Source organism: Chaetodon auriga, chromosome 24 (genome assembly GCF_051107435.1).
Source record: "Chaetodon auriga isolate fChaAug3 chromosome 24, fChaAug3.hap1, whole genome shotgun sequence".
Lineage (NCBI taxonomy): Eukaryota > Metazoa > Chordata > Actinopteri > Chaetodontiformes > Chaetodontidae > Chaetodon > Chaetodon auriga.
Genome location: NC_135097.1, coordinates 14,330,507 through 14,346,049, shown reverse-complemented (window position 1 = coordinate 14,346,049; position 15,543 = coordinate 14,330,507). Strand labels below are relative to the sequence as shown.

Here is a 15,543-nt window from a genome sequence, read left to right as displayed (position 1 = left end):
TATACACAATGTCTACACAGGCTACATAGTGAAAGGAGCAGCAGCAGGATGAGTTCAGGCACAAAACTGTGTGTAGGTCACACCACTTTTGCAGTGCTTAGAGCCCAACACCCAAGCACTGTAGTTATGCACATGAAATTAAAATGTAAAAGTACACCTCGGGCCCCAAGTGGTTAGAGTACAAGTGCAATGCAAATCCTTAGCACTGCCTGAGGAGATAGTTCTATTAATTAGAACAATATCTGTCCAATCAGAGGCACATCAGACAGATGAGTGACAAACGTGGCTACACCTGTGTAGACAAGCCTTTATACTTTAATTATAAAATAAGATTTTAAAAGGGGTGGTCACGGATGAAACAGACTGGAAACGTTTAACCAGAGGGGGCAGCAAAACACAGACACAGACTTCCATACTGGAAATTCCCTGCATCTAATCTTCTAAAATCAATGTGAAAGCATTTAAGTTCACCGTCCAGTGCATTTGTAAATTGCTACACTGAAATGGCCACAGAGATCAATAAATTCAATCTATGCTCATTTTAGGCTTGGTTTTATTCTGAAGTCCAGTTTTGTCCAAAGAAAGAAATTTTTCATAAGAAAAACATATTTCCTGTTTCTTTAGCCAAACAAATTTGTTATTTTCACTCAATTCCAATGAAGTGACTGGCTTCTGTGGATTTATCATTTCAGTCTGCAAATGGTTTAAAAGTCAGGTGCAAATTCAGCCTCATGGCAACCTGAAAGACTGATCACAGTTTGTTGTGTAAATTAATGTATTAATATCACAGCAGTCATATTCACAAATTGATTTAACCTCTAATTACCCTGACTTGAGAGCTCATAGCTGGCTTGCCCCACACTGTTGTTCAGGAGTCAACAGAGAACAAAGCCAGGGTCAGCATCAATTATAAAAACAATGGCCCACAGAGGCACAGAGAGGCTTTAATTACAACCCTTAATGGAAAACGGCCTGACCATAACTACTTCAAAATGCAAGCTAATGGGAAGAGAATCTATGAATATGGCATGGAAGGTGCACCGACATGCACGCATACAAGCGCATACAGATGTGTTTTATATACAGTATGTTTGCTTCTCTGTGAGCATTCAATGTAATATTTGTGAGTTAAGTCTGAATTTTGTTTGAGCTCAGAGGTCAGTTTAAAAAAAAAAAATGACCAGGCTGACTGTGTGATGTTCACCTTCAACCTCCATCCTGCCTGAACAACCTCCTACTTCACCTGAACAATTTTTGTGTGGATGAACAAACATACGCAAAGCTGACATGACAAAGGGAGCTAAAGGTGAAACAAGGGTGAAAATGAGGTGCAAGCTACATGTGTTCTTTAAATGTAATGTATATTCATTGTCAGAGTTTGACAAGGGGAAGGATTAGGCATCCCAACACCATTTATTTGTCAGAAAACCCAAAGTATATACAGTACCATGCAAACGTTTGGGTACCCTAGGTCAAAATCTCTGTTACTGTAAATAGCTAAGCAACTAAAAGACAACGTGATTTCCAAACAGCACAAAGTTAAAGATGACATATTCCTAAAATATCTGAAGCAAGATTACCCCATTATTTTCCTCTTTTACACTTTCAAAATACCTAAAAAGGAAAAGGGTCAGAAACAAATGTTTGGGCATCCTGCACGGTCAGCACTTAGTAACACCGCCTTTGGAAGGTGTCACTTCTTGTAGACACTTTTTGTAGCCAGCTAAGACTCTTTCAGTTCTCGTTTGGGAGGATTTCGCTCATTTTTCCTTGCAAAAATCTTTCAATTCTGTGAGATTCTCTTTGAAGGTCTATCCACAGATTTTCTATGATTTTTAGGTTGCGGGACAAAACCTTCAGCTTGATCCTCTTGAGTTAGTCCATTGTGGATTTTGAGGTGTGTTTAAGATCATAATCCTGATGTAGAAGCCCTTCTATTCCTCTTCAGCTTTTTTTTTTTCTTTTTACAGACCATATGATGTTTGCCTCCACAATTTGCTGGTATTTAATTGAATCCATTCTTCCCTCTACCAGCGAACTGTTCCCTGTGCCACTGACTGCAAAACAAGCTCAAAGCATGATCGATCCACCCCATGCTCAGCAGTTGGAGAGGTGCTCTATTCATGAAATTCTGCACCATTTTTTCTCCGAACATACATTCAGAAAGTTCTATTTTAACTTCATCAGTCCACAGGACCTGTTTCTAAAATGCATCAGGCTTGTTTTGCAAACATTCGATGCAAGTTCCTTTGCAGTTAAACAGGGGTTTTGATTTTCCTTTGTAGCAATCCAACAAGCAGTGCTCTCGTAAAGTTTTCTTGGTCTTCCAGACCTCAGCTTGACCTCCAACTGTTCCTGTTAACGGCCATTTCTTGATTACATTACAAACTGAGGAAATGGCTTCCTGAAAATGCTTTGCTTTCTTCAGTCTTTGTGTGAATCAATTATTCAAATTTTGAGAGTGCTGGGCAGCTGCTTAGAGGAGCCCATGGTTGTTGATTGTTGGGACAAGGTTTGAGGAGTCACAGCATTTCTAAAGCTTTGAAATTTGCATCACCTGGCCTTTCCTAACAATGATTGTGAACAAGCCATAACCATAACAAGCTGATTAAGGTCAGAGACATTGGTAAAAATTATCTGAAGGCTCAAATGTCTTGTTGTGCATGGTGCTCCTTCTCTGTTCTCCATTCTAAAATTGTACAAAATAAAAATGATACATTAATCTTAGGTAAAATGTTGAAGGGATCTTTCATCTTTAAATTTATGACTTTTGGAGATCAGTCCATCTTCTATTCACTTAATTATTCACAGTGCCAGAAATTTTGACCAAACTTTTGCATCCTACTGTAAATACAATAGTCAACATACTTCAGACATATATGCCAAACACATTCACATATGGGAGCAACAGATACTACATACACACACAGCAGAGGGGACTTTCGTGTACAAACAAAGCCAGCTCAGCTTGCATTGCAGTATCAAGTGTGAAGATGCCGTTAGGTGTGGCTATTCAAGAAAACAGAAATGAAACACAAAGAACATCAGCCTGCTACTTCTGGTTATCTAATTGTCTTCAAATGAGGCTTCATTCTTGGGGGCCACCATAAAATCATAATTGCACTGCCATTACAACAATGTACAGAACTATTGCTGAGAGCTTTGCACGACATATTTTTTGTTGTTTGACGCTTTAGAGGTCTAGGAAATGAAGCTTACTCTACCAACTGTAAACCTCTGTGAAGAGCATCAGCTAAATGCCTAAATGATCAAGTAGCACATCGTGAATCATCTAGTACAAGACACGTGAATATATTGCAAGTGCCACATCTCATCATTAAAAATGTTTCCATGAAATGATGCGTTCTTCCTCTCTGAAGTGAGCAGGCAGTAGCCCTTTAAAATAAGCTTTCCTTTGACATGGCCCCTTCACCACAGAGCTAACACAGCAAGACACGGATTTGTTAGCACAGACATCTAAAGTGTCTTAAACCAACTGAGAGAGAGAGAGAGAGAGAGAGAGAGAGAGAGAGAGAGAGACCTTTACATTCCCACCCACATGTTAGATAAAAGGAATAAATACACCACTGCGCTGGCAGCCAGCCATAATGACCCAATTAACGGTCCTAAAACCAAAGAACATCTCAGAAAATAAATTAACACTGAGCAAATGAATATCTTGATGGCGTCTTTCTCATTCTTGCTCTCCTCTACATTTCTCACTGTTGATCAACCTGATTTCTTCTTGTTCTGTGTCTCTCCTCTTTACCTCCATGTCTATTGTCTGCCTCTATCTTACTGTCTCTCTCCATTTCAAAAGGACAAATGTTTCCTGCAGTCACTGTAGCACTGCATTGGTATTCTGCTCTCAATTTAGCCAGGAGCCAAGCAGTGGTATCTGCTTCCAGCAACCACACAGCAATCTGACACAGAGCACACAGAGAGAAGGAGAAAAGGCTTCAAGAATTAAAGAAACTGGGAAATATGAGAGACACAGCAAGAAGGCTGGAGACAGACATACCTATATGGCTGTCCAGAAGTGACACCATTCGCTGTGCTATAGGGTCTCTGAACAGCAATAACTTTTCGACAAGAAATGAAGGATTTTGCTTTTGTTTGGCTTCTTCAGAGAGCAAAAGACAAAACAATACAGCTTCTCAAGCTGTTAAAGCCTGTTCTAGTCTTTCTACATCAAAACAACTTAAGGGCTTTGATCTAAATCATGGCTACATGCTGATTTTATTCTTATTGCTTCAGATCTATCAAAAGCAATACAGCAACAAAAATTAGAACAAAATATTTGTTTGGGTCGATTTCTTTCTCTGCGCTGTCAAAGCTTATCTGTGAGTGCCACAAAAATGTAAGACTTCAAACAATTGGCACATAACTGCTGGCAAAGTAGTTATCTACCTTTTGAAGCTTCAGTAATTACAAGTAATTTCATCACACAGGACAAGGTAGGAGCTACTGAGTCCATTATTATAGAGGGTGCGATGCAGTATTTCTAGTACATATTATAACAGTAAAAACTGGAGATAATGTAGGAGCTCAACTCCCCATTACAAATGATCAAGACATAGCAAACAATTTCTGATGACTGTATAGGGGATGAGATAATTCACAAGCAAGGTGTGAAGATGCGGACAGTTTGAAAGAAAGAGAGGAGGGAGATAAGAGTGGAAGGAGGAGAGGCAGGAGTAGGAAGTGCTGACAGCGGGTAAAGGTGAAAGAGAGATAAGTGGAGTAAGGGAGTGAACTCAGGAGAGACAGAGAGGGGTAGGGAGGTGAAGAGAGATGGAAAGCCCAGATAGCCTTGAGAGGAGAAGGTAGGAGGCGGCTGAAGAAAATGCTGCAGGACTAAGAGAAACGGAGAGATGGATGAACGTGAAAGAGAGGGAAAAAACATAGATATGGAAATGGGATGTGTCAGTGAAGGAGGGAGCCAGAGGTGTAAAACAGAACAGACTTTGACATGAGCTGACAGCACAGGAGCACATCCCAAGAGCAAATGAAGGCAAGAGCAGTGTATACGGCAGAGACAACAGGCAAAGAAAGAAAGAAAGAAAGAAAGAAAGAAAGAAAGAAAGAAAGAAAGAAAGAGCAACTTGAAAAGCAGGCCTACAACATGTGATTTTGCATTTGAAATATTCTGTTGAGATATTCAGCACCTTTGATGTTAAGTATTGTCTTCTTCTTCTTTTTTTTTTTTGTTAAATCCCATCCACACTCAAACTTGTACCTGCGCCATGGGTAAGACTTGTACGAGTCAGATAATTGCAAAGACAGTGTCATTTCTTCAATAAATCAATCTTTCAAGCACAGCAACTTCTTTAAACCTATTTTAATAACAGAAGAGTGAAAATGGCAAAATTCCTGCCTCAAGCAGCCTTTTCAGAAAGCACATCACTGTCCTTCCTCTGAGCCCTCATTGGGTTTACACCTCAACTACTAAATCCTGCTAGAACACTGAAATCCTACTGCCTCACACCAGAGAAATGAATTACTTGTGACTTTTCTGCAAAAGACACAGAAAAGGTCAAGACGAGACTATTTTATTTAACATAATTTCTACACATCAGAACTGTACAACTCACTTTACTATGCAGAAACTCTCATAAGCACTGACCCCTTAGGAGACTGAATTGCTACAAAATAACCGAAAAACCAAAGGGCCAAATCTCCAACATGTCAGAGATTATGAGTAATTTAGCAAGCAGAGGATACCAGTAATAGATTTAACGTAGCTTTAACATGCCGTTAGGGAACACACCCTGAAAGCCGAACGAATGCTGCAGGAGAACAACGCAATGAAATCAGGGTATAGCAGGTGTAGCAGGTGATGGTTCCTTACCTTCCTTGCAGTACTTCCCCTTGAAGCGGGTGTGGGTGCAGTCGCAGTGAACTTCTCCATACTGAATAGAGCAAAACCCTCCATTGAAGCACGGGTTCTGTTTGGTGCAGAGGTACTCCAGGTCGCTCTGAATGCCCTGGCTATTTAACAAAGTAGGAGGCATCTCCCCCACCTTCAGATTGGAGATCAAACCCTGGAAGGGTGGCTCGTACTTCACTGTGCTAGACGTCAGAGCAGAGAGGCGCACATCAGGTGGGATCCCACCCACAAACAGGTCACTGACGACTGCCATCTCCTTCCGCTTGGACTTGACCTCAGCCACTTTTGTCTCACCATCGACCATCAGGAGCGTCTCACGGAAGTTGCGGGTGAGCAAGACCATGTGCCAGCGGTCATCATTCACACGTGTCTCCATGTGCAAAGTGGCCGGCTCTGCACAGTGGATGGCAAAGCGCAGCTGGAGGCGCCCACCAGCAATCAGCAGCTCCAAGAAGTCACAGTTGCCGCCATCATCCAGGTAGAGTACCAAGGCTTTGCTGATGTTGGTCTTGAGACTGAAGCTCAACTCACCCACTGATCCAGCTTCCCAGCGTCCGTAGCGTGCCCACTGGCCGGGCGCCCCACCGAATTCCAGCATTGTCACTGTAGTGAGCAGGCTGAGTAGGGCCAGAGGCCACAGGGGCCAACACAGGAATCTTAACCCCCTTGTCATGCTCAAAATCCCCAATTCCCCTTCTCTGCTTGATGTCTTATAGATCTAATGAACCACAGACCACAAACCTGGCTTCACTGTGGCTAAAAGTTTTCAAATGTAAACAATTATGATATATCACTTAACTGGGATAAAAAGCTCACAGAGTAAAATAATCCTCACAGGGGCCCAACTCCAATTTTCCTGGCGAATCAGCAGTTTTTTCCTCCTCTCTCTGGTGCTCTAATTCTTGTCCTTATCCTGACTCTCTCCTTCGTCTCTCCATCAGTTGGTGCCTCTGGGACTTGGAGGAAAGGAATGAGGAATAGCAGGAGAGTAAAAGAGGGGGGATATGATAATTTCAACACAGCCGTTTCTTCAAAAGCCTATTGGTCTATCCTGAACCGAAAATAGAATCTTCGTCTCTGGAATCCAGATCTCAGTGCAATTTCCAGGAAATTTGAGCTGCCGCCAAAAGCTTGGGGAAAGAGTTATCCGATTGTGATCTTTCTCTAAGGGGAGTGCAAGCAGAAGAAAATGAGCAAAAGAATGAGGGAGCCGTAGTGTAGACGGGTATCAGAGCTTGCTGGCGTCTGTTGGAGCACACGATGCGTTCATGGTTTCAGCATAAACCCATTCCTCTCCTGAAACTTACGGACCATGAAGCTTTATGCAGGTATGGGTCCCATCATTGTGGTGCCAGATGGGGATCTGAAAGAAACACACACACACACAAAAAGAAACAACTGTAAATTACATGCAAACATGTTCCAGTGCATTTCATGTCCACATGAAATGTGACACATTCTATGTTAAGTTAACCAGCAATTACACAATTGATAGCCTTGGAATATTTTTTTATGCCATTTAATTTCTTTTATCTACTTTGCTACTTTATTTTCCCTTTGCTCTCTTCACTTTGAAAAAAAAAAATAAGAAGTCTGTCTGGCGCAAGGGATTAAATAAGCATTCTTTGTTTTACATGGCTCCATACTTCCCAGAGGGGCCTTGGCAATATGACTGTCATTTCATCTGCTCCCTCTCAGTCATGTCTAATAGATGTCAAGTAATGTACTGAACCTTAGTATAACGGCTTCATCAGCAGTGAAGAAAGCTGTCATCCATACATAGTTTGTGACCAATCAACAATAGAGTATATTTGATAAATCACAACCTTCCAGTGTGGCGCTCACACACTATGGACATGCATATTCAAATGCACACATCATTAAATCAAATGTGATTCAGAGTGAAGGGCTGCAGTGTCAATAGCTATCTAAATAGCAGGTCTTGATCCTGGGGCTCAGCCTCATCCCTGGCCATTATTTCTTCAGTGCAATGTAATTTCCAACACATACAATTAAAGCTCCGCTCACCACTGCTCATGCACCCTTGTGCTATCCTGCCTGGCTTCAAAGTCACAACAACAATGATGGTGGCATACAAGCAGAGTAGCGAGTGTGAGAAATATCGCAGAAACACAGACATAGAGAAAGAACGGCTGCATAATGATGATCTCAGAGGGGCGAGGCTTAATGTCGAAGAAAAATGAGGGAGGACAGGGGGGATAGACAGAGCTGTGGGAAACAGAAGAAAGAAGAAAGACAAATAATATTACGGCTATTTGTCTCTGGGTGATGTTCATATTGGCAACCAAAAGAAAGTCATGCTGCGTTAAGATCGTACCTATGAGGTTGCATTCTCAAAATCAGAAGCACAGTACACATCATGCTTGGCATTCAAGTGTTTTAAGTCAGGAGATAATTTGCTTCAGCAACTTATGGAAAATTGGCACTGTATCATTCTGACAATACAAAAAACAAAAAGAATACGGGCATCCACAGGCTTTGACATTATCTGACATTAAAAACGTTATACTATGTCATATGGGTGGAAATGTTGTGTTTCCTGCTTGATCCTGACAAGGTACCTCACCCAGCCCACTTGACCATTCCAACAATATCATGTTTAACACACTGTATATGATCAGACTTTTTGTCTTTGCTGTGGGAGGGTTTTAATGATAAACAGCTCAATTTGTAATCCTATAGAGTCAAAAACCAATTAGTGTTCTCACTTCGGTGTAATCAGCACTTGGTGGTGAAAAGGTGCATAAGCAGCTTGCAGTAGCGTGTTTCTGTTCCAACAGCAACTGGTACAAAATAGATTGCAAAAAGAAAAGTATTATGTGTTATGCTTCATGATTCCCACATCGTCACACAATCTGAATCCAATGTGGACACATCTTGGACTAAGAACACGTGACTTAGTGTACGTCAGACTGTTTAATGCGAATCCCTGTCAGAAAAAATGTCTTCTAATATGCAGCAGGCACAAGATGCTGCTAGGAGTGATAAAACTGGGGCTTGTTTATTTTGGTCCTGAGTGACGGAGCCCAATCTGCATGTTTGCACACATTCTTCTTGTTTGCACTCTCACACACCAGCACACACACATACATATGCCACTGGAAAATAAAATGCTTGATTCAAAGGATTTATTAAGTACAGCTGTGATAACAAACATATGGTCTGTTCAACGTCATGAGGCATGCTGATATAGATATTTTGATAGGTCTATTGTGCAGAAAATTTAAACGGGCAGGAATAATGTACACATAATTATACTGAAGCAAAAAATTGCAACTAATATGCAAACATACACTATATTACATCATGTGCAATCAGCCTGCTGTTTTTATGCACATGTAACCCCCCCCCCCCCCCACCAACAGATCATGACATTGTTTCAATTGCCATTATAACCAAAACAAAAACATGATGAAACCCTGAACACTTTGGGACCAAAAGAATTGCATTTTGAGAACAATTTGAGAGCTTAAGCTTGTTTAATCAACCATTCTTTTAATCACATCTGTGTCCCTTATGGGTAAATAGATTTGCAATATTCCCTGGCCAAATTGAATATTCATGGAGTTATTTCTGTCTGTTTGGGGACGTTCTACCACTACAGACAGAAGCAGTGTTTCCTGCTTCTTTCCCAACGCAATGTTTATGAAGCTTTATTGTGCTCAGCATCAGTGTATGCATTCTGCTGCTAGTTATTAGCAGGTATTGGCGGGCTCGCCTGATGGTACTATGACACTGAGGAAATGTAACAAGCCTCAAGAGATATCTAAAGCTCCGACGGTTGTTCTGTGTGTCTTTGTGCGTGTGTGTGTGCATTTGGGCACAACACTGTTTTATAAATGACATGTACGATCCAGCTTTGGTCCAGTTTCAATCCAAAAATAACACGTTTGCCATTTTTTCCCTAACTGGTGGCATGACATCCATCCACCTGAATTCATTCCAGAAGAAAAAGAACAGCTCTCTCGTTCACAGTGCCTGGCTGAGCTGCAGCAGAGCTGGGAAACTTGACTGAAAGAGCAATCCGTAACCAGCCTCACACAGCCTGACCCGACTTCTTGTCCAGCGAAGCTCTGCAGCCCTCAGGATAGCTGCACAGTCATGTGAGCCGCCATCAACCCATTTCCTCTCACATCATCCCATGGGGGAACGTTGGCACGACCTTAACAGAAACTCTGCTCCAACTGTTTAAGAGACTTTGGCTACATCCACATTGCAGTGGAAAATGTCTCACCCATTATTTTATTCAATCAATCAATCAATCAAACCTTATTTATAGAGCACTTTTCATACAATGTAGCACAAAGTGCTTTACATGTTAAAAACTGGATAGTATCAAATCTTCAACAACAATAAAAAATATGGACCTCAGAGTCTGCATTTTTTATTTGGGTGTCACAAAATTGTTTGTACTGAATGGTCCAACTGGAAGTACTCGACAATTGCCAAGATAATAAGTTTAATCTGAGCCAGATGTCATGATTTTCATGCCCACAGCAGCGAAGCTAACCCAGCATTAGCACAGAGAAAGTGATGTAAAGAAAGTGAAATCTTGACAGCTGGACTGGTCCTTGAGGAGATGCCCAAATTTAATAATCAAACTCAGCTGGAAACAGAAACTGAGAGGTTGTTGCTTGTATTTTCAAGAGGTCTCTTTTAAACAACTATCAACTGCTGTGACACTGTATGTGGCTTACATCCTAGAGTAAATGCAAAAAAAACCTTAAAACAAAAAGGAGTATGTAAAATTGGCCATGAAAGTCTTTAGCATGAATGTAACTTTGATGTATAAATGTTGGTGAGATTTGGTGAATTTGTTCTGGTTTTTGTTTGTGAGGTTTGGTGTGTGAAGGCAGTTGCAGTAAATTTGTGTGTTTTGGTGTTTAGTCCATCTCTTTCAGAGTTCCGCCTTGGCCCAAGGTTTCCATATTCCCCACAGACCAGACTACACCTGTCGTGTGAAGCTGTGCCAGGCTTTCATCTTCCTTCTTACGCAACCACTCAGCTCATAGACAATCAGCTGAAGTCTGCTTTGAATACCTCACTGCCCACCTGCTACACAGAGTTCAGTGTGCATTTTTCTTTTTTTTTTTCCCAAGTGAGAGGCGACATCCTATTTAGAATTGCAAATATGGCACTGAAATACTTTTTTAAGTGTAATAAAAATGGCTGAAACATATGAAATATTTATACAGTACAATAATCAAGATAAAGGATAATAGAGGTGTAGTTCACACACAAATATTTACACAAGCAAATAGTTTTCCCTATGCACAAATATACCTAAGCATGCATTATACAAACAGTTTCCACAAGCAAACAAGCACACACACACACACACACACACACACACACACACACACACACACACACACACACACAACATATCCTGGTCAGGCAGGAGCCATTAATCCTGGCCTGTGAGAAGCTCAGCAGTGTACCATCCATCAGCATGGGGCTGCTGCTGCTGCTGCTGTGCTCTAATTAACCAGAGAGGCACGCTGAGCCACTTTTAATATTCCTGGTCAAGATGGAGAACAAGAATTTAAAAAAGAAGTGGTGGGAGCGGGAGTTGCAAAGAGAAACATGGGAAGAGAAGGCTGGTGCCAAGACATTTCAAATATCAAAGATGAAGGAAGTAGGATGGGGAGGGGAGATGAGAGAAATGGCAAGTTTAGATCTCAGACATTTCCAAGGAAGCTGTAAATAAAACCCTTATGTGTTTCACTGGTGATTCTTAGAAAACCAGGGAGCAAGTACAGAACACAACAAGATTTTCTTTTTTCTTCCAAATAAGTCCATCTGTGCCCAAGGGTAAAGTCAATGCAGCTTGACATCAGCTAGCTAATTAGCAAAAATATTGATAACTAAGTGCAATTTTACTATTTGATATTAAACATATAGGCTAATTACTTCCAGGTAATGTAATATTAGGTCAATGTTTCACATGTGTTATGAATCAGGAATGTTGTTGCTTACAGTCTGTGCCACCATGTTAATGTGATGTGAGATTTCTAGGTTGAGGAAGTTAAGAGTGTAAAATTTCCTACTAGAAAGCCAAAGTTTCTCTCTGACATCACTGGAACGCAGCTCTAGGATGAAGAGACAGATTTATGACTCAAGGATTGAGGGAAGGAGGAATTACAAAAACTGTAAAAAAAAAAAAAAGAACAAACCTACATTTTAAAGAAGAAATTAAGGAGACAGCACATTAAATTGGGTGGGTGCAAAAAATAAAAATAAGTAAGTAATCAGTATGGCGAAAGCAGAGCTCAATGACACAATCCACCAGTCACGTTAACCGTGTGAGCTAACACAGAGGTGAGCGGGCCTTTATTCTACATCACCTTTATTCTACTGCCTTTGATCAGCCTCGGCAGCCGTAAGCCGCTAGTGACTAGCTCTGGCTGTTAGTGCTAACTGCATTTAGTCCTGATGAGAAGATGCTAATGAAACAGATCAAGGGCTTTAGCCTTGCTGTTAGCTCTGTAACAGCGAGATTAATAACGACTTTAGCGGGACTCCTTGCTCTTTTTGTCGTGACACCTTGACAGGGTGAATCATGGGGAGTAAATGAATTTGCTCTAAGAGCTGAAATGTTGTGAGGGTGAGAAGGCAGTCATGCAGGTTGACTTTGGGAACAGTATAAAAGGGATGTAGTGAAAGATCAGTGAGAGACAGCACTTAGACACACTTAACCACATACAGTACTGTAGCAATATTCTGCAGCTTTCTTTAGACTCTCTTGGTTTTGCAGTAACAGGTCACCCACATGTCTCCTTTATCAAGTCAATCAATAACCACTGGCTGGAAATAATTAAAGGGAGACTTTGTGGGAGAAGTTGTTTTCAACCAGCCTGGCTAGTCAAGAGATCAATTACAGACAGGCACAGTGGACACAGAAGACACAGTGGACTTGCCTCAGTGGATGGCAGTGTTGGCAGACAGCCTCATTCAAAAAACAAGTCATGTAAATGACAGAAATGGCCATATGAAGGCACACAGAAGCCCACATGCTGCGTAATGTAAGCCAGTGACAGAAGAAGCATACCTCTCGGTCACTGAAAAGACATTATTACATCTCTAAACAAGCCAACAAAATGGCCGACAAAAGGAGAGTAGAGGGGTGGGGAGGGAGCAAGACTTAGCATGAGAGATATAAATGAAGAAAACAGAAAGAGAACTTCACTGACACTTAGCCTGTGATGCTTCTTTGGACGCAATCATGCAGCAACACATGCACTCACACGCACATCATCCTCCACACAACTGCAGCATTAGATCTGCGTGCCATCCGCCAGCCTCATCATACTGCAGTTTAATGTACCAATCATGTTGTGAGACAGAGGGAGAGAAAGACTGGCTGAGAGTTTTTGCACACATACTGTAACATTAGCGTATGGCTGCCTGCTCATCCAAGCTCTAAATACCTCTTTCGCTTGTCCTTCCATCCTCCTTTTTCCTCCCTGTTTGACACTAACCTCCTCATAATGCCTCTCATTTCCCATCATGGCTCTCCCTCCTCACACTCCCTCACTCTTTAACTCCCTCTCTCGGTTTAACTGGCTATCCATCACCACCCCACTTTGGTTCCACCTACTTCCAACCTTTCAGAAGCATAAGAGCTCACGGACTACAGGTGTGGCCACTGTTTTAAGTGTAACTCCAATTGAATCCAGCCTACGTGAATGCTAAGCAGAATGAACTGTCATTTCGTTTGCGCCCAAGGTTAAGCTCTGTCATGTTATCAGCCTTGTGTGGGGTTGATAGTGGTCTCAAATAAATATCCGTGTGAGCCACTGGAGTACACGGCTGCACTTTCAGTACCTGGAGGGGTAAACTAGTGTGTGTGTGTGTGTGTGTGTGTGTGTGTGTGTGTGTGTGTGTGTGTGTGCGTGCGTGTGTGTGTGCATGATATAATTGTACATAAAGGCAGAAGAATTTGTGCCAAAAGTGATGCATGTAAGAGTGCAATCAAAGGCAGCTCTGGACATTATATATGTTTACAGTATACAAATTTAAATATCTGTGAGTGCTGTTTTCCTGCTCTTTCCTTGAGTGAGATACTGAACCCCTACCTGTTCAGCCAGACTGTGTTGCTTTGCATGCGTGAAATGTAAAATGTTTGCTAGGGGCGTGTGGGAATGTGGCCGATTAAGTTTGTGTGTGTGCGTGTGTGCGCCCAGCAGCACGCGTGTGGCTGTCTTGGTGCCTGGAGATGTTTTGGTAGGAAGCACAAGGCTCACTGGCCAGGCCTCAAGACTCTCCCGTTCCAATTAACCAGCCCAGCAGCCTGCAGCTCTACTGGCCTTATCTGGGAGAAAAGAGAGAAAGAGAGAGAAGAGAGGAGGAAGTGATAGAGTGAGACGGGGCGTAGGAAAGACAGAGAGGGTTGGAAGGCAACAGAAAGAAGTAAGGCTTGAGAGTGAAAAGAGGAAGGACAGAACGAAAGGAGAACTCACTCCACAGTCATCTTGCCAGGCAGTGCATCTGCAGATGTTTGCTTGCTCACTATGTTCCTACTCCTACCCCTTAACACAAACACACATATACAGACTCTTTCGTTCCCTCCTTCCTTTATCTTGTCACCATCAGACGAGAAGGAACCATCGTGGTCAGAGACAAAGACCTTCCCATTCCGCACTGTGGGGAACAAGGAACTGATAGTGTGCAGCTGACAAAAGTATTGTGGCTATTTTAGGAAGAGAACACAGTACTGTCGATATAGCCACTGGGCTTTTTCTATAGCCATTGTCAACTAGAAGGTGGAAAAAGGACACTCTTTCGGCAGTATATATGTCTAAAAATGTATGAAATAGCCAAAAGGGACTCAAGGGAACTCTCTGAAATGTCAAACCTTAGTTAATGTAAGGATGAGATTTGTTGCACCGTATATGGAAAAGATAAGTGACAATTGATTTATTAAAGGAAGATTGGTGATTGAGGAAGGAAGATTTGGGGGGGGGGGGGAATCTAATGCCTGGAAATGTTGTGAATATTGCGTCCTCCACCAACAAATGTGATGTGAAAAATAGCATATTTTGCTGCCCATGTCATGTGAAAAGGTAAATGCTTTCGCTAAAAGTGAAATGTATGTAAGCGGTACAAGTACAGTTTCTTTGAAATATGTGAAACTTCTCCACAATGATTAGAAATGTTATAAAGAGTCTGTCCTCTGAGTTGCCTCTGCCTGTTATGGTGGTGTCTCCTTGTGGGCTCCTGACACAATGTGGTTACATACATCTTCTCTTTTAGGGCATGTTACTGTAAGTGCATCTCAACGTGTCAAGCTCATTGTTCAACATTTTTAAGACCAGTATGGATCTTGCCTGTGTATATAGGAGCCTACAATAAATAGTGTTTGCATTACTAAGGCAACCATTATACTACAACTTGAGACTGGCTCTAGAAAACAGCACCAACACAAAAAGGGGCCATTAGCAGCTTTATAGGGTGGCAGCCGTCTCATCTTTCCTGCATGTTAATTGGGGCAATGGCAGGTGCAATTAGAGGATATTTCTGGTTCCGCAGTGGCCAATGACAAGAAGCACTTTTGCAGAAGCCAACCAGCCTATAAGAGGTAAGAGGGCAGCAAGTACAGCAGGCGCCTTGAAGGAACACAAGCTATTGCT

The 15,543-nt window shown here is 41.8% G+C and overlaps 1 protein-coding gene across 8 annotated transcripts in view; it reads right to left on the bottom strand.

Moving 5' to 3' along the window:
- Nucleotides 1-15,543, bottom strand: part of nrxn2b (neurexin 2b) — a 623,496-nt gene that overhangs the window by 540,016 nt on the left and 67,937 nt on the right. For all 8 annotated transcript variants that reach the window (XM_076725432.1, XM_076725438.1, XM_076725436.1 and 5 more), the window contains exon 2: nt 5,852-7,253. In XM_076725432.1, coding sequence (XP_076581547.1) covers nt 5,852-6,563 — 712 coding nt within the window. In that variant the 5' untranslated portion in view covers nt 6,564-7,253. The remainder of the gene's footprint in view (nt 1-5,851; nt 7,254-15,543) is intronic.